The sequence below is a fragment of the Pleurodeles waltl genome, chromosome 7 (assembly GCF_031143425.1).
Source record: "Pleurodeles waltl isolate 20211129_DDA chromosome 7, aPleWal1.hap1.20221129, whole genome shotgun sequence".
NCBI classification, from domain to species: domain Eukaryota; kingdom Metazoa; phylum Chordata; class Amphibia; order Caudata; family Salamandridae; genus Pleurodeles; species Pleurodeles waltl.
The window spans coordinates 1,529,141,068-1,529,159,748 of NC_090446.1; the positions used below are offsets into that span (position 1 = coordinate 1,529,141,068).

Consider the following 18,681-nt stretch of genomic DNA (forward strand, 5'->3'; position numbering starts at 1 on the left):
AGGCATCTACAAAGCTGCAAGTAAGGAATTTTTAGAACCCAGCCAAGGTGAAAGGTAATGGTAATTATATCTCTGTCCAGGCACACAGAAGCCATCTTCAGGGCCCAGGAAAGATTTTAGGGTGTCAGCCAAAGAAACTGGGCCAGTGCAAACCATCTTCAAAGCAAAGGACATCATTTCAGAGCCTCCTAAAGGACAGCCACATGCAGACAGATCAGTAAGCTGCAGTAGACGGTGTGTTCACATCTCCTAGGTGGGCGCCTGCTTGGTCTAACTCCCATTTGTGAAACTCCAGTGCACAAATGGACTTTCTTAGTGTATGGAAAGTGCTCTAGCATTTTGCCTGGGCTCTGAAAATCTTTAAATGATTATTCCCTGAAAGGTAGAAGGGGTAGAATTTGTTAGCAACTAGGAATGACACTGGGTTACACTTGCAGACTAGGTCACAGTAACCCCCAGTTTACAGTTTCATCTCGAATGCAACTGACAAGTGTGCCTGAATTCTGGCCTGCTCCCACATCTGAAGCCCACCCTAGGATCACTGAGCAACTTGTGTCATTAAAGCATACATAGAAACTACTGTCTAGACCAGTGGTCTCCAAACTTTTTAATGCCGCGCCCCCCCCCAGTAGAAAAATAAAAACCATTGGGCCCCCACTCAGATTTTTTCACAAATATTTTATAAAGATGACAAAGCTTAAATATGTCTAGACCTATTTAAACATTGCATTTAAGTACTGTTACCTTTTTAAAATTACACGAGCATGTTTCTGCTTAAAACAAAGCCCTGTTATCTGTATAATGCTTCTTTTGGCCAGAGGCTAGCGCCCCCCGTGGATTCACTTGAGGCCCCCCCTAGGGGGGCCCGCCTCCCAGTTTGAAGACCTCTGGTCTAGACAGACATAAAAGTATGCTGCACGTTGGATATATGCACTTCAGTGCATACTTTGTTTTAAGAAATGACACAATTTCTCCTTCTTAGCACCAGCGTCAAGGAGACAAAGGCAGTCTGGCTCTCCCACAAGATCGGGCTTTGCATCCGAGACTATGGCCCAGATTTAAGAGGGCTTCAAGACACTTCAGCGCTGCCTTAGTGTCATTTTTTTACACTAAGAGGGCACTAAGGTGGCCTTCTCCCCCAGCGCCAAATTTACAAAGTGGCGCAATGCATGCATTGCGCCACTTTGTAACCCTTTGCGTGACATCATGCATGTGCCATGCATAATGTATGCAAAGGGGGGGTTTCCCTGTTAAGGGGTACGAAAAATGGCGCAAAGAAATCTAAGGGATTTGTTTGTGTCATTTGTTTGGGCACTTTTAATGCCAGCTCAGAGCAGGTGTTAAAAGGAGGCACACCAGTATTCCTAATGGGCCTCAATGGGCTTTGCAGGATTCACGCCAACATTTTTGACGCTGATCCTGCAAAGCTCCGAATTAGCGTAAAAAATGTTGACACTAATTCCCTAACTTCCGCCATGGTGCACGTATCTTAGATACAGCGCACACATGGAGCATTGGAGGGGTGCTAAGGGGCACTGGATGCAGCGCCACTTTTCTTAAATCTAGTCCTATGGGTGTTGGCACTTTGACACCCAGTTATGCCCCTGTGACGCAAAATGATGCAAAACAATGCAAAGCAATTATTGCAGTCGGAATAGGCGCCACTCCAACGCAGGATACCTATTGCAGTGGTCATTAAATACCGATGCTTTGCTTTGCGTGACTTTTGCATCGTTTTTCTTTGGTGAAATGTGTTTCCATAAATCTGTGCCTTGAGCGCTTTGAACCAGGTGGCATATTTACAAGCCCCGTGTGTTGCTGGAGCATCACTTCTCCGACGCCCCAGCTGTGCAGAGTGCAGACCCATATCTATGAGTCCACTCAAAGGCACTTAGCATGGCTTTTCATGGCCTCATAGCTGTGGAGTAAGGCAGGGCAGCGCTGTGTTGCCTTACTCTGCACTAGGGAGGTGTGCCATGGGCACTGAGGTGGGTTTTCCCACGCAACACCCATGGATTTTGATGCTGCCCCAGATTTACAATGATCTGCAAACCGGGGAATGCGTCAAACCCATACGCCTCCCCAGGGGAGGCGTAACGAGGAGAAATACCTTTATCTCTCCTCGTTTTTTCCTCTTTCTGTGTGTGCTGCGTTCTGCAGCACACGCACAGAAAGAGGGAAACGCCTTGTGATGGTTTTTGTGCAAGAAGGTGACCCTTCCTGCACAAAAGCAATCATCCCTGCAACGCAGACACACTGGCACCACAGTGCACGGTTGCCTGCGTTGTTGGTGCATGGGAGCCCATGAGCGCCAGCACGGGGGGGGACAGGAGTGCGCAGTATCTTGTAGATACAACACATGCCCTGCACCAAAAACTTGAAAATATGCCCCCAACTTCTCACATTGGGAGGCGGAAATACAAAGAAAATGAGAGAGAATGGTGAAAACAGTGAAAGAGAATGAAAAAGAGAGTAGGAAACATGATTACAAGATAAAGAAAGGAGAAATGGAAAGCCACAGTGAAGAAGCCTGAACGTGATAAAAGAGAATGTGGGGGGCGAGGCCTGCCCGTGACGTGCTCCCCGTGCACCGCCGCAGGAAGTGGTTGTGGGCCGAGCGCGCCGCTGACACGTCGGTAAATCTCGCAGGCCTGGTTTCCTGTTTGCCGTGGCACCCCAAAAGCTATCCGCCAGGGAATTCCCCTCAGGCGGAAACGCCTGAGTCAGCTTCCCCAACAGGCAGGAGCCAATATCAAGGCAACCAGCCAAGGACCCGGGGTGTGATCACATCAGACACAGCCAGAGGAGGGGTCAGCAGGGGGGATGGGGTGACTGCTAGAAGTGGGGTGCAGCCTCACAAGGAGCCCCTGAAAGGACCTTTCATCTGGGGGATCAGCTTACGAGTGAAAAAGCCCCATTGCTGGCACACCAGGGTCGTGTAACATCTCTTGAAGTTCATGAAAACAGGACACTTCCTCGGACAACCCCACCCTTGTGAAGTGTGTGCTGTCAGGACACAGGGGAGAGCGCACCGGTGTTTTGGTTTCTTAAGGACCTCCAAGGTGGCTCTCTCCCACTCTGACTCCTGTGGCACAATCTTCAAACAGGGCAAAGCCGCAGCCGTGTATGGGCAGGCCGTCCAGAATGTAGGACAACTAGGTGCGGTCGCAACAAAAGTGAACCGCAACCAACTTCCTGTAGCCTTATAAGTCCCTCGTCACCAGCTGTAATATATACCAAGCATGTCTGACAGTACGTGGTGTCCAGTGTCCGAGCTGTGGGGTTGGGTGAGGCTATGCTTCAGGCCTCAATACCTATCTCAATGTGTTGTATTGTAGCATTTGTATAGCGCTTACTACCCCTACGTGGCCCACACGTGCAGCTGGTACACATTGTAGGGTGCATGGTGGGCAGGTTGTAGCTTTTGTTTTGAGCCTATATGGGAAGTGTTTTCATGTCATGCGTGATGACCACCCAGTTATCTTGTTATGGGATATAGCGCCTTGACACAACAAGGGGAATCTGCAGGTTACGGTCGCAAAAAAATTGATCCCACCCGCAAGTGAGATTCACCACCAACAACAAAGAAACATTACACTGGAGAATGGTGAGACACCAGTGAAAGCGAGAAATGAGAACCTGTCTAAAGTCTGAAGATCACATTTACAGAACTAAGTTCACTTCGGCCCTAGTCAGCACAATTTAAGAAGACTTCAACAAGATAGAAAGAAGCAGACAATGAGGAACTAACTCAAAATAGGCCAGATAGTCTTAATATACACCCTGGAGTTCCCAGCACTGAAGGTCAACCCAACTTTTCGGATGTCCTGCCACTGAAGTACCCGCCCCGTGTGGTCTGACGTTGTTCTGGGTTCTAAGGGCCCTGTTGTTTTTAGGGGAGTGTGTATGTTGGCCCACTGCCAGTTTGATGTCCTATCTGCAGGCGAAAGTCCATCTCCTTAACCCATGGCTTCCTGCAAGCCAATAGTGCAGCAAATCAGAACATAATTGTATTTGTTATTTTGTTAGGCTGCCGCGTGGCTCTATGACAAGTCCACCCAGTACTTGCGTTTCAGCCAGCAGCGCAATGCATGCTGGGTCTTGCAGCTTTGTTTTCAAACATTATGCCCCAGTTTGAAAAGTAGCTTTCAATAAAAAGACAGAATATTGGCTGAAGAAGTCATATGGTTCACATGGCAGCTGTTTTATGGTCTTACTAAGTGTTCTACTTCCAAAACTATCCATTTGACATGTGAACCAGAAGCAAGCCCGGCTCACCTCTTTTGGGAAGGTTCACTCTTCCCTTCACATAAAGATGTCAGACAGGCATTGCCAAAGACAGCCATTTTGGATTTTGCCTTGTGTAAAGGTGTGTCCAAAGCTTTACTAAAACAGAACACAAATGCCACAAGGACAATATAGGAGCAACTTTCTCTGTCGCAAACGATATAGGTCAGGTGACAGCAGCAGGACGAGAGACAAATGATTCTACCACACACAGAGAACAGGTACAACACAAGTTGCAATTGTGCAAGCTTCCCTTCCTTACTGAATAGGTACAACTGCACCAGCCACAGTGCCCTGCAAGCTTCCCTTCTTTGCTGAATAGGTACAACTGCACCACCCACAGTGCCCTGCAAGCTTCCATTCCTTGCTGAATAGGTACACCTGGAACAGCCACAGTGCTATGCAAGCTTCCCTTCCTTACTCAATAGGTACAACTGCACCAGCCACAGTGGCCTGCAAGCTTCCCTTACTTGCTAAATAGGTACAACTGGACCTGCTGAATAGGTACAACTGGACCAGCCACAGTGCCCTACAAGCTTCCCTTCCTTGCTGAATATACAACTGGACCAGCCACGGTGCCCTGCAAGCTTCCCTACCTTACTGAATAGGTGCAACTCGACCAGCTACAGTGCCCTGCAAGCTTCCCTTACTTACTGAATAGGTACAACTGGACCAGCCACAGTGCCCTGAAAGCTTGCCTTCCTTGCCGAATAGGTACAACTGGACCACCCACAGTGCCCTGCAAGCTTCCCTTCCTTACTGAATAGGTACAACTGGACCAGCCACAGTGCCCTGCAAGCTTCCCTTCCTTGCCGAATAGGTACAACTGGACCAGCCACAGTGCCCTGCAAGCTTCCCTTCCTTGCTGAATAGGTACAACTGGAACAGCCTCAGTGCCCTGCAAGCTTCCCTTTCTTGCTGAATAGGTACAACTGGACCAGCCACAGTGCCCTGCAGGCTTCCCTTCCTTACTGAATAGGTAGAACTCGACCAGCCACAGTGCCCTGCAACCTTCCCTTACTTACTGAATAGGTACAACTCAGCCAGCCACAGTGCCCTGCGAGCTTCCCTTCCTTACTGAATAGGTACAACTGGACCAGCCCGGCAAGCTTCCACTAATTACTGAATAGATACAACTGGACCAGCCACAGTGCCCTGCAAGCTTCCCTTCCTTACTGAATAGGTACAACTGGACCAGCCACAGTGCCCTGTAAGCCTCCCTTACTTACTGAATATGTACAACTTGAACAGCCACAGTGCCCTACAAGCTTCCCTTACTTACTGAATAGGTACAACTGGACCAGCCACAGTGCCCTGCAAGCTTCCCTCCCTTGCTGAATAGGTACAACTGGACCAGCCACAGTGCCCTGCAAGCTTCCCTTCCTTACTGAATAGGTAGAACTCGACCAGCCTCAGTGCCCTGCAAGCTTCCCTTTCTTGCTGAATAGGTACAACTGGACCAGCCACAGTGCCCTGCAAGCTTCCCTTCCTTACTGAATAGGTAGAACTCGACCAGCCACAGTGCCCTGCAAGCTTCCCTTCCTTACTGAATAGGTACAACTGGACCAGCCACAGTGCCCTGCAAGCTTCCTTTACTTACTGAATAGGTACAACTGGACCAGCCACAGTGCCCTGCAAGCTTCCTTTACTTACTGAATAGGTACAACTGGACCAGCCACAGTGCCCTGCAAGCTTCCTTTACTTACTGAATAGGTACAACTGGACCAGCCACAGTGCCCTGCAACCTTCCCTTACTTACTGAATAGGTACAACTCAGCCAGCCACAGTGCCCTGCGAGCTTCCCTTCCTTACTGAATAGGTACAACTGGACCAGCCACAGTGCCCTGTAAACTTCCCTTACTTACTGAATATGTACAACTTGAACAGCCACAGTGCCCTGCAAGCTTCCCTTCTTTGCTGAATAGGTACAACTGGACCAGCCACAGTGCCCTGCAAGCTTCCCTTCCTTGCTGAATAGGTACAACTGGACCAGCCATGGTCCTCTGCAAGCTTCTCTTCCTTACAGCCCAGGTGTAGATGGGACAACATCAGTAAAATGGCCTTCTTTCACAGAGCAGGTGCAGATGGGCAGGGGAGTGCCAACTTCCCTCTCTCGGAAAGCAAGTAGACCTTAGGCAGCAGCAGTGCAAGCTTCTTCCTCAAAGGACAAGTGTATATCAGGCTGTAGCACTGCACAGTGTGGCTCTTTGCTGAGCAGGTACAGCATGAAAGAAGCAAAACTAGCTTCCCTCTCAAAAAAGCAGCATAGAGCAAGCATCCCTTCCCTGCAGAACAGATTCAGCATGGCAGAAGTAGCAGTGCAAGCTTCCTTTGTAAGGCATAAGTGGGGTGCCTGTCACACACAAAGGTCCTCAGACCAGGGGCTGAATCCAGAGAGAGGAGTGTGCATCTGGATGAATGTGTGAATATTCATACAGGGGCCTTGTTTCGCCTTCTTCTGTACTGCCACCCTCGTCTTTTACCTTCGCCGTCCTTACACAGTGTCCATCCTCCTGTCACCCTACTCTGCCTCACTCGTCCCTTTCCCTAGTTTTACTCCCTCTACTGCTCATCTTACTTCCCCTTACCTGCTACTTCTACCTCTGTCATCCACTGAAAAGATCGTACCACCCCTTCTGGCAAGGGCGCCACGTTTGCTGCTTGTACAGGCGATAAGATGCCTCCTACTGGTACCAGTTCAGGCATTCATCTAATACTCTTTGCACCAGCCTTTGCCCATTCCTCTCTTTATCAACCACCTTCTCTTGGTCTCCTTTCCATCATTCATCCTTCTTCCTATTCATCAACATTTCCTCCTTGCACGGTCTCCTTTTCATACTCTCACCCCCCTTTCTCTCCCTCACCTTCATATCATGCAATTTATGTTGACTTAGGCCCCATTACTCTATATCTTCTGAGACCCTACTTCATCTTCCTCCCTCTCTTTAGGTCAGCAAAAACACACACACACCTCTCTTCCTAGTGATTATATCACTATCCACTCTCATAACTTTCTCACAACTTCCTGCCACATGCCTCAGAGCTCTCAAGTTTCCCAGGTCCCTGCATGAGTAGTTCTTCCAGGCCAGATTTTTGCTTTACATTCTGAGACTCCTAGTGTTTATTTTGTAAAGGAATACACAGGACTACAAGTCCCAGGATGCAAAGCAAACACCTAGAAAGGGTGAACAAGTTCGAATGGCAGCAGGGATTATACCCTTGTGATCCGTTCTGAAAAAGAGGGATTTCAGTTCTTACTTCATATGTAGTTTGGCATGTCTTGCTATAACTGTTCAACAAGTCTTTAGTATTTCTCTTCACTCTTTCATTTCACTTACTTTCAGTTTGCCTTCCTGCCCCTTCCAAATGAACTGGTTCCTGAGATTAAAGTTAGTGATATTCGAAGTGCCTTACCTTTGGGTTTTGGCCACTGGGTGATCGGGAGAATGGAGAACTCCTACTCTGCTGGCTCTGGAAAGGAGATGACAAGGTGTGGTCAGGTCACAGGGTGGTCTTTACACAGGGTGAATGGATAGGCTGTGTGAGAGACTGTGGGATGCAACCTGCCCTCCCATTGGCTCTCCACATTCTATGCTTCGCTTACTTCTCGCTACATCTACTCCAGAATGACCATCTTTCCGTACAGTCCATCTTCACCCTTCACAATTCTTGCTGTCTCTATATGTTCTACCCAGCTTCCACTCTTCACTTACTGCATCTTTAAGCTGTATCCACTTATCACATGCTCTACTCCCTCCACCCATTCCTATCTCTCACCTCTCATCCCTCCTCCAATACTCCACCCCCCACAGCTACATTCCTTCCATCTCATCCTCCATCGCTTTACACCCCATCTCTTCCTCCACCTTCCACACATTCTCCATCTCTCCCTCCATCTTTAACACACTCAGTACATCACACACTCAATATTCCCCATAATCTCGCCGTCTCCCACGCCACTGGTCTCTCTCGCCATCACTCACTCCCTTTCATCATCTCCCACCATACTCTCTTCATCTATCAGTATGTCTACAACATTCACTCCATCTTCAGCATATTCACTCCATGACAATTAGCTCACCCACATTCTCTCCCTCATCTACTCTACTGGTCTCTCAGCTCCACCTCTCAGTTCGCACCCTACACTATATCAATCTCTAACTATGTTTCTACCACACTCCCTCTTGTCTCACTCCACCTCCACAACAATTCCTAAATCAATCGCTCTGCCCCAACCGCACCCCCTCTATCACCTATCAAACTCTTCATCTTCTCTACACCCTCCCTATCTCTTGCTCCACCCACTACATTCTCTCCATTTGTTAATCTCCCTCCACCACAAGCCCGACATGTCGCAGCCTGCCTCACTCCCTCCACCACTCTGCCTACGTCTTGCACTCAGCCACCACCACAATCCTTCCATGTCACACTCCATCACCAAAACAGTAGCAATCACTCAATCACAACCTCCTTTTCTCTACTTACTCTCAATCTCCCACTCAATTGCCTCCTTTCCCACCTTTCATACCACCTCATGCACTGCCCATCTCTCATTCCACTTACACTAAACTCTCTTCTGTCTCGAAGTCCACCCCCACCTCACTTCCCACATCTCTCAGTCCACTTCACCACACTCCCCACATCCCTCAGTCCACCTCCACCACACTCCCTACATCTCTTAGTCCACCTCCGCAACACTTCCAACATCTCTCACTCCACGTACACCACACTTTCCACATCTCTCAGTCCACCTCCACCACACTCCTCACATCTCTCAGTCCACCTCCACTACATCCCCCGCATATCTCAGTCCACCTCCGCCACACTCCCCACATCTCAGTCCACCTCCACCACACTCCATACATCTCTGAGTCCACCTCCACCACACTCCCCACATCTCTGGGTCTACCTCCACCACACTCCCCACACCTCTGAGTCCACCTCCACAACACTCCCCACATCTCTCACTCCAATTCTACCACACTCCCCAAATCTCTTAGTCCACCTCCACATCTCTCAGTTCACCTCCACCACACTCCCTACATAGCTCAGTCAAACTTCACCACACTCCCCACATCTCTCAGTCCACCTCCACCACACTCCTCACATCTCTTAGTCAACCTTCACTACATCCACTGCATATCTCAGTCCACCTCCACTACACTCCCTACATCTCTCAGTCCACCTCCACAGCACTCCCCACAACTCTCACTCCACCTTCACCACACTGCCCAAATCTCTCAGTTCACCTCCACCACACTGCCCACATCTCTTAGTCTACCTCCACCACACTCTCCACATCTCTGGGCCCACCTCCATCACACTCCCCACATTTCTCAGTCCACCTCCATCATACTCCCTACCTCTCTCCGTTCACTTCCACCACACTTCTCACATCTCTCAGTCCAACTCCCCCACACTCCCTACATCTCTCAGTCCACCTTCATTACACTGCCCACATCTCTCAGTCCACCTTCACTACACTGCCCAGATCTCTCAGTTCACCTTCACCGCACTGCCCACATCTCTCAGTCCACCTACACCACACTCCTTGCATCTCTAAATTCACCTCCATCACACTTCCCACATCTCTCAGTCCACCTCCACCACACTCCTTGCATCTCTAAGTTCACCTCCATCACACTTCCCACATCTCTCAGTCCACCTCCACCATACTCCCCACATTTCTGGGTCCACCTCCACCACACTCCCCACCTCTCTCAGTCCACTTTCACCACACTCCTCACATCTCTCAGTCCACCTCCACCACACTCCCCACATCTCTTAGTCCACCTCCACCACACTCTCTACATCACTGAGCCCACCTCCACCACACTCCCCACATCTCTAAGTCTACCTTCACCACACTGCCCACATCTCTCAATCCACCTCCTCCACACTCCCCACATCTCTCAGTCCATCTCCACCACACTCCCCACATTTCTCAGTCCACCTCCTCCACATTCCCCATATCTCTCAGTCCACCTCCACCACACTCCCCACATCTCCCAGTCCACTTTCACCACACTACCCACATCTCTAAGTCCATCTTCACCACACTGCCCACATCTCTCAATCCACCTGCACCACACTCCCCACATCTCTCAGTCCGCCTCCACCACACTGCCCACCTCTCTCAGTCCACGCCACCACACTCCCCACATCTCCCAGTCCATTTCCACCATAGTCCCTGCATCTCTCAGTCCACCTCCATCACACTCTCTACATCTCTCACTCCACCGAAACCACACTCCCCACATCTCCCAGTCCATTTCCACCGTAGTCCCTACATCTCTCAGTCCACCTCCATCACACTCCCCACATCTTTCCGTTCACTTCCACCACACTTCTCACATCTCTCAGTCCAACTCCCCCACACTCCCCACATCTCTCAGTCCCCTTCCACCACACTTCCCATGCTGTGCTCCTCTAATTCTGCCACAACTTCACTCATTCTATAACTCGTGGCCTCCACTACACTCCCAACACCGCCCCCTTGTCTCCAACCACACTCTGTCTAGCACACTCCACCTTCCCCACATGCACCTTTGTCTCACTTCATCTCATCAGCTGTCCTAGGACTAATGTGGTGAGACGAATGAGGGATGAAATCAACTGATGGGTCAACATGGTCTCACCTGGTGGTTCGTATCCGGCCCATTCCGTTCTGTGTCTGCAAGAATAAGTAGAAGAAGGTGTTATTTAATAGTACAAGCACGGGTAAGCATCCAGAAGGGAAAGGCTGCCTATGTCCTGCATCGGTATCAAAGCACATGTCTGGAGTCCTCGGTCTGTGCTACAGTCAGAAGTTCCCTTAGTCTAGGTTGGTGTCAGGGGAGCCCAGGTCTGGACAGGTCAAGAGGTGATTCCCCTGACTTCAGCCCAGACTAAGGGGACCACCTCCTGACCTGCTCAGACCTGGGCTCCCCTGACTCCAACCCAGACTAAGGGAATCACCTTCTGACCTGTCCAGACCTGGACTCCCCTCACACCAGCCCAGACAGAGCAGGCCAGGAGGTGGTTCCCTTAGTCTGGGCTGAAGTCAGGGGAGCCCAGGTGTGAGCAGGTCAGGAGGTGGTCCCCTTAGTTTGGGCTGGTGTCAGGGGAGCCCAGGTCTGGACATGTCAGGATATGGTTCCCTTAGTCTGGGCTGGAGTCAGGGGAGCCAAGGTCCTGACAGGTCAAGAGGTGGTTCCCTTAGTCTGGGCTGGTGTCAGTGGAGCCCAGGTCTGAGCAGGTCAGGAGGTCAGGTCTGAGCATGTCAGGAGGTGGTTCCCTTAGTCTGGGCTGGAATCAGGGGAGCCCAGGTCTGAGCAGGTCAGGAGGTGGTCCCCTTAGTTTGGGCTGGTGTCAGGGGAGCCCAGGTCTGGACAGGTCAGGAGGTGGTTCCCTTAGTCTGGGCTTGAGTCAGGAGTGCCCGGATCTGTACAGGTCAGGAGATGGTTCAATTAGTCTGGGCTGGAGTCAGGGGAGCCCAGGTCTGAGCAGGTCAGTAGGTGGTTCCCTTAGTCTGAGAAGGTCAGGAGGTGGTTCCCTTAGTCTGGGCTGGTGTCAGGGGAGCCCAGATCTGAGCAGGTCAGGAGGGGGTTCCCTTACTCTGGGCTGGAGTCAGGGGAGCCCAAGTCTGGACAGGTCAGGAGGTGGTTCCCTTAGCCTGGGCTGGAGTCAGGGGAGCCCAGGTCTGGACAGGTCAGGAGGTGGTTCCCTTAGTCTGGGCTGGAGTCAGGAGGTCCTGGGTCTGGACAGGTCAGGATGGGGTTCCCTTAGTCTGGGCTGGAGTCAGGAGGTCCTGGGTCTGGACGGGTCAGGAGGTGGTTCCCTTAGTTTGGGCTGGTGTCAGGGGAGCCCAGGTCTGGACAGGTCAGGAGGTGGTTCCCTTAGTCTGGGCTGGAGTCAGGGGAGCCCAGGTCTGGACAGGTCGGGAGGTGGTTCCCTTAGTCTTGGCTGGTGTCAGGGGAGCCCAGGTCTGAGCAGGTCAGGAGGTAGTTCCCTTAGTCCGGGCTGGGGTCAGGGAAGCCCAGGTCTGGACAGGTCAGGATGTGGTTCCCTTAGTCTGGGCTGGTGTCAGGGGAGCCCAGGTCTGGACAGGTCAGGAGGTGGTTCCCTTAGTCTGGGCTGGAGTCAGGAGGTCCTGGGTCTGGACAGGTCAGGAGGGGGTTCCCTTAGTCTGGGCTGGAGTCAGGAGGTCCTGGGTCTGGACGGGTCAGGAGGTGGTTCCCTTAGTTTGGGCTGGTGTCAGGGGAGCCCAGGTCTGGACAGGTCAGGAGGTGGTTCCCTTAGTCTGGGCTGGAGTCAGGGGAGCCCAGGTCTGGACAGGTCGGGAGGTGGTTCCCTTAGTCTTGGCTGGTGTCAGGGGAGCCCAGGTCTGAGCAGGTCAGGAGGTGGTTCCCTTAGTTTGGGTGGTGTCAGGGGAGCCCAGGTCTGGATAAGTCAGGAGGTGGTTCCCTTACTACGGCTGGAGTCAGGGGAGCCCAGGTCTGGATAGGTCAGGAGGTGGTTCCCTTACTCTGGGCTGGAGTCAGGGGAGCCCAGTTCTGGACAGGACAGGAGGTGGTTCCCTTAGTTTGGGCTGGTGTCAGGGGAGCCCAGGTCTGGACAGGTCAGGAGGTGGTTCCTTTAGTCTGGGCTGGAGTCAGGGGAGCCCAGATCTGGACAGGTCAAGCGGTGGTTCCCTTACTCTGGGCTGGTGTCAGGGGAGCCCAGGTCTGGACAGGTCAGGAGGTGGTTCCCTTAGTCTGGGCTGGAGTCAGGAGAGCCCAGATCTGGACAGGTCAGGAGATGGTTCAATTAGTCTGGGCTGGAGTCAGGGGAGCCCAGGTCTGAGCAGGTCAGTAGGTGGTTCCCTTAGTCTGAGAAGGTCAGGAGGTGGTTCCCTTAGTCTGGGCTGGTGTCAGGGGAGCCCAGATCTGAGCGGGTCAGGAGGGGGTTCCCTTAGTCTGGGCTGGAGTCAGGGGAGCCCAGGTCTGGACAGGTCAGGAGGTGGTTCCCTTAGTCTGGGCTGGAGTCAGGGGAGCCCAGGTCTGGACAGGTCAGGAGGTGGTTCCCTTAGTCTGGGCTGGAGTCAGGAGGTCCTGAGTCTGGACAGGTCAGGAGGTGGTTCCCTTAGTCTGGGCTGGAGTCAAGAGGACCTGGGTCTGGACAGGTCAGGAGGTGGTTCCCTTAGTTTGGGCTGGTGTCAGGGGAGCCCAGGTCTGGACAGGTCAGGAGGTGGTTCCCTTAGTCTGGGCTGGAGTCCCTTCCTCCCTCAGTATGGTTGGTATCTGTTGCCACCTGTCTGTGTCCATGGGCTGTATGGGTGGCACGCCAGTGGGCACTGAACATCAGCCAGATGCTAAAACTTGAGTTAAGTGGAAAGACGGGACACTGCAGGGACAACTTTTTGGGCTGCGTTACGCCCCACTCGATCGATATCCTGTAGGAGGGGTGGGCGGGTAAAAAAGTATCCCCCATTGTTCCTTCCACCCGTGAGGACAACATGCTTGGGGTGGCACTATATATACGGATTCCTGTTCTACAGGAGCAATGTTACTCAGTACCGACTGCGCCCCCTACTGTAAGAGTTCGGTCACTGGTTAAGTACCACAGCATTGTCATCTGACATGTATGTACCATATTGTGTTGTGTGCAAAGTAAACCCCTTTCTAAGTAAAGATGCTGTCTCGCTCATTGAGTTCCAAGTCTCTACCCCACAGCACTCCCTGAGTAATTCTTGGAGTGCTTGGAGAGAGAGTTAGGAGCTAAAGGGTTGCACTTGGTGCTCTCTTGCTGGCTCAGTAGTAACACAAGGCCCCAGTACACACAGTAGTAAAAGGCTCTGATAGTTACAGTTTGAGCCCAGTAACCCCTGATTGCCGCTGGAAAGTTCCCCCAATAACATATCTCAATAAAACAGAGCATAAGATAAAATCAATGTACCAGGTGGTCCCCAGTTCAAGCTCAAATATTTACTTTTTAGAAAGTTTGCAGTAACTCTTCCGGTTCTGTTGTTATAATACTTAAATACAAATTTAAATGCGATTTGCGTCCACATTTCTGATTCATGTTAAATGCAGCACAAACATCAAAGCAGCAGTTGATTAAACAAGTCCCTGCGTTTGATACGGAGACGCGGAGCTCAGCTTGACTCCCGACCGACAGGCTTTGGCGTTGCTGATGTCACAGAATAGTGTCAGAGACTGCTGAGGGGCCGCCCCTGCCGCTGCCAGTCCCGGCTCCAGCTGTCTCAGATCCGGGGGGGGGGGGGGCACCTGGTGCCAAGAAGCCCTCAATGTTCGTGCCCACATCGAAGCTGGTCCTATATAACCATGTGTGGCCGAGCGGGCATGGCATCCCACCGGGATGTTATGGTGCCAAGATGGTGAGGCCTAGACACCAAGCATCACAATCTTGTGAAGGTTTAAGTACATGTGGGTAAGTGTAGGTTTAATGCATAACTTCACATCTATGTGCCTTGGCGGGACACATGTGGAGTTAAGGGCTGTAAATGCACACTTCCCTGTGCACACTTCCCTGCACAACATCTTGGTACGCAGTATTTAGGCCTCGACATTTTAGCCCCACAATACTTGTGTCCTTGACGTCCTGCCGTACAACCAGCTGTGCGCCTCGTGCACAGGGTCAGATGCACAAAGGGAATGTCACTGACACTCGGCTGTGCGGAGTCCGCCCCTTGCACGTCTCTGTCTGCTGTTACTCAGTGGCCCAGCACACTACTTTGTTTTAACACTGCTGACATTGTTTTTATTATCTGAAAGTGCCCACCACTGCGTAGCTGATACCACCTGGTACCCCTGGCCTGCCCTTTGGTGCACCGAGCGCTGCCCTGGCTCCCCTGATCTCAAGGCCATGAAGGCAGCGCCGGGGACGGACATCACTCTGGACTCCAGGATCAGCCATGTTTACCTGTCCTGCTCTGTCCTCGTGGCCCCCCCTCTGCAGATGTGAAGGAGGGGCTGCTGAGCGGACAAGTGTGCGGAGGGAGCAGTCACGTGATGTCACTCTGGGTCATAGGATGTGTGACGTCACTGTGGGTCACCGGATGTGTGACGTCACTGTGGTCATAGATGTGTGATGTCACTGTTGGTCATAGGATGTGTGATGTCACTGTGTGTCATAGGATGTGTGACGTCACTATGGGTCAAAGGATGTAATGCCGAATAAGAGACAGCACACCACGAGGACAGGAGAGCTCTTCCCGGAAGTGCCCGCCCCCCGTTGAGCTCACCTGTGTGGTCCAGCGGGGAGTCTGCGTCTGACGTCACCTTCTCTACCTCCCCCGGCTTCGACATTCTAATTTCTGCAGCAGAAGAAGAATGATGGAGAGGGTGGAGCAGACATGGGAGGGAGCATGAGAGAGAGAGAGCGAGAGAGCGAGAGAAACACGAGGAGTGATGGAGAGAGGACAGCAGGCATGGGAGGGAGCATGAGAGAGAGAGAGAGGGGAAACACGAGCAGTGATGGAGAGAGGAGACCAGGCATGGGGGAGAGAGAACCAGGAGGAGTGATGGAGAGAGGAGAGAAGGCATGGGGGAGAGAGAGAGAATCACGAGGAGTGATGGAGAGGGGAGAGCAGGCATGGGAGGGAACATGAGGGACAGAGAGAGAGAGAGAGGGGGGAAACACGAGGAGTGATGGAGAGGGGAGAACAGGCATGGGAGAGAGAGAGAGGAAACACGAGGAGTGATGGAGAGGGGAGAACAGGCATGGGAGAGAGAGAGAGGAAACACGAGGAGTGATGGAGAGGGGAGAGCAGGCATGGGAGGGAGAGAGAGAACCACGGGGAGTGATGGAGAGAGGAGAACAGGCATGGGAGAGAGGAAACACGAGGAGTGATGGAGAGGGGAGAACAGGCATGGGAGAGAGAGAGAGAACCACGAGGAGTGATGGAGAGAGGAGAGAAGGCATGGGGGAGAGAGAGAGAAACACGAGCAGTGATGGAGAGAGGAGACCAGGCATGGGGGAGAGAGAACCAGGAGGAGTGATGGAGAGAGGAGAGAAGGCATGGGGGAGAGAGAGAGAATCACGAGGAGTGATGGAGAGGGGAGAGCAGGCATGGGAGGGAACATGAGGGACAGAGAGAGAGAGAGAGGGGGGAAACACGAGGAGTGATGGAGAGGGGAGAACAGGCATGGGAGAGAGAGAGAGGAAACACGAGGAGTGATGGAGAGGGGAGAACAGGCATGGGAGAGAGAGAGAGAGGAAACACGAGGAGTGATGGAGAGGGGAGAACAGGCATGGGAGAGAGGGAGAGGAAACACGAGGAGTGATGGAGAGGGGAGAGCAGGCATGGGAGGGAGAGAGAGAACCACGAGGAGTGATGGAGAGAGGAGAACAGGCATGGGAGAGAGGGAGAGAGGAAACACGAGGAGTGATGGAGAGGGGAGAGCAGGCATGGGAGAGAGAGAGAGAACCACGAGGAGTGATGGAGAGAGGAGAGCAGGCATGGGAGGGAGAGAGAGAGAGGAAACACGAGGAGTGATGGAGAGGGGAGAGCAGGCATGGGAGAGAGAGAGGAAACACGAGGAGTGATGGAGAGGGGAGAGCAGGCATGGGAGAGAGAGAGGAAACACGAAGAGTGATGGAGAGGGGAGAACAGGCATGGGAGAGAGGGAGAGAGGAATCACGAGGAGTGATGGAGAGGGGAGAGCAGGCATGGGAGAGAGAGAGAGAACCACGAGGAGTGATGGAGAGAGGAGAGCAGGCATGGGAGGGAGAGAGAGGAAACACGAGGAGTGATGGAGAGGGGAGAGCAGGCATGGGAGAGAGAGAGAGAACCACGAGGAGTGATGGAGAGAGGAGAGCAGGCATGGGAGGGAGAGAGAGAGAGGAAACACGAGGAGTGATGGAGAGGGGAGAGCAGGCATGGGAGAGAGAGAGGAAACACGAGGAGTGATGGAGAGGGGAGAGCAGGCATGGGAGAGAGAGAGGAAACACGAAGAGTGATGGAGAGGGGAGAACAGGCATGGGAGAGAGGGAGAGAGGAATCACGAGGAGTGATGGAGAGGGGAGAGCAGGCATGGGAGAGAGAGAGAGAACCACGAGGAGTGATGGAGAGAGGAGAGCAGGCATGGGAGGGAGAGAGAGGAAACACGAGGAGTGATGGAGAGGGGAGAGCAGGCATGGGAGGGAGAGAGAGAACCACGAGGAGTGATGGAGAGAGGAGAACAGGCATGGGAGAGAGAGAGGAAACACGAGGAGTGATGGAGAGGGGAGAGCAGGCATGGGAGAGAGAGAGGAAACACGAAGAGTGATGGAGAGAGGAGAACAGGCATGGGAAGGAGCACGAGGGACAAACGGAGGCAGGGATAGAGAGAGAGAGAGAGAGATAGAGGGAGAGAGAGGGAGAGAGAGAGAGACAGAGAGAGATGAGAGATTGGTTAACCTTTGTACACGTGCAGTGCGTGAGACATACCTCAGGCATCTGCCATTTTGGAGAAATAAAGGGCTCACACCTTTTATTCTGACAACAACGCGGAGTGTTTAGTCCGGTTCCACACATACATGCGTCATACACCCACAACCCGTCACCAATGCAAAAACCCTGTAAGTACATTTTCAGAGAGCTTGGATTTTGGAGTAAAATTGTGAGTTTTCATACACCTCGGGCCACGATTGACAGAGGGGCCTCGGTGCACTTTTGTGAAATTGCGCCGAAAAAACTGAGGTTTATACACAATTTCTGCGCATATTTTGCCAAATGTATATTGTTTCTCAGTTGTGCAGTATCCCGCGTGTTATATTTTGTTGAGAATTGATAGAACTTCACCACATGCGGAGTAAAGAAAAGACAGCAATACACAGTGATGACGTCATAGTGTAACCCACATTAAACATGTGTGACGTAAATAGCAGTACGACCTGCCATCCCGTGATATCCTCAGCAGTAAAATATTGTGTTCTTTGGTGTCATCAGCAGTGAAACATAGAATTACCATAAAACATAGTGTGACGTCATGGTGACATCACGTCTGCAACAGGTTCTACTGAGACAACGAAGGATCTGGGGAGAATGAAAGATGTTTGAAGCAATAATGGACTCAGACACCAAAGGGCATTATGGTAGGTGCCCAAAGGGCCTCTAAAACTGAATATGGCCATGGAAGGCGCACAATACACCACAGGAGGTTCTTCGAGAGACTATGGAAGGTGCCCTTAAAATGAGACACTGTCCTTTCGCGTGCAAGTCATTTCCCAGTGAAGCTGGAAGATGAGCCTTGACAGATGAGCAGATGCTCACAGAGTTGGTGAAAGTACTAAACATTGAAAGAACATGTCTCTTGGAGCTAGGAAAGATGCCTCCTTGGGTTAGGGAAGGTGCCCATTGGGCCAACGAAGGTTCCTCATGGAATGCGCCTACAGGTGACCGGAAGTGTGTCTGCCTATGAGATGATGGAG

The 18,681-nt window shown here is 51.9% G+C and overlaps 1 protein-coding gene across 1 annotated transcript in view; it reads right to left on the reverse strand.

Annotated features, from left to right (window-relative positions):
• POU2F2 (POU class 2 homeobox 2) overlaps positions 1-18,681 on the reverse strand; it is a 219,699-nt gene that overhangs the window by 68,563 nt on the left and 132,455 nt on the right. The window contains exons 2-4 of the mRNA XM_069201381.1: positions 15,512-15,583; positions 10,926-10,960; positions 7,702-7,758 (exon numbers count right to left, since the gene is read on the reverse strand). Of these exons, the coding sequence (XP_069057482.1) occupies positions 7,702-7,758; positions 10,926-10,960; positions 15,512-15,583 (164 nt within the window). The remainder of the gene's footprint in view (positions 1-7,701; positions 7,759-10,925; positions 10,961-15,511; positions 15,584-18,681) is intronic.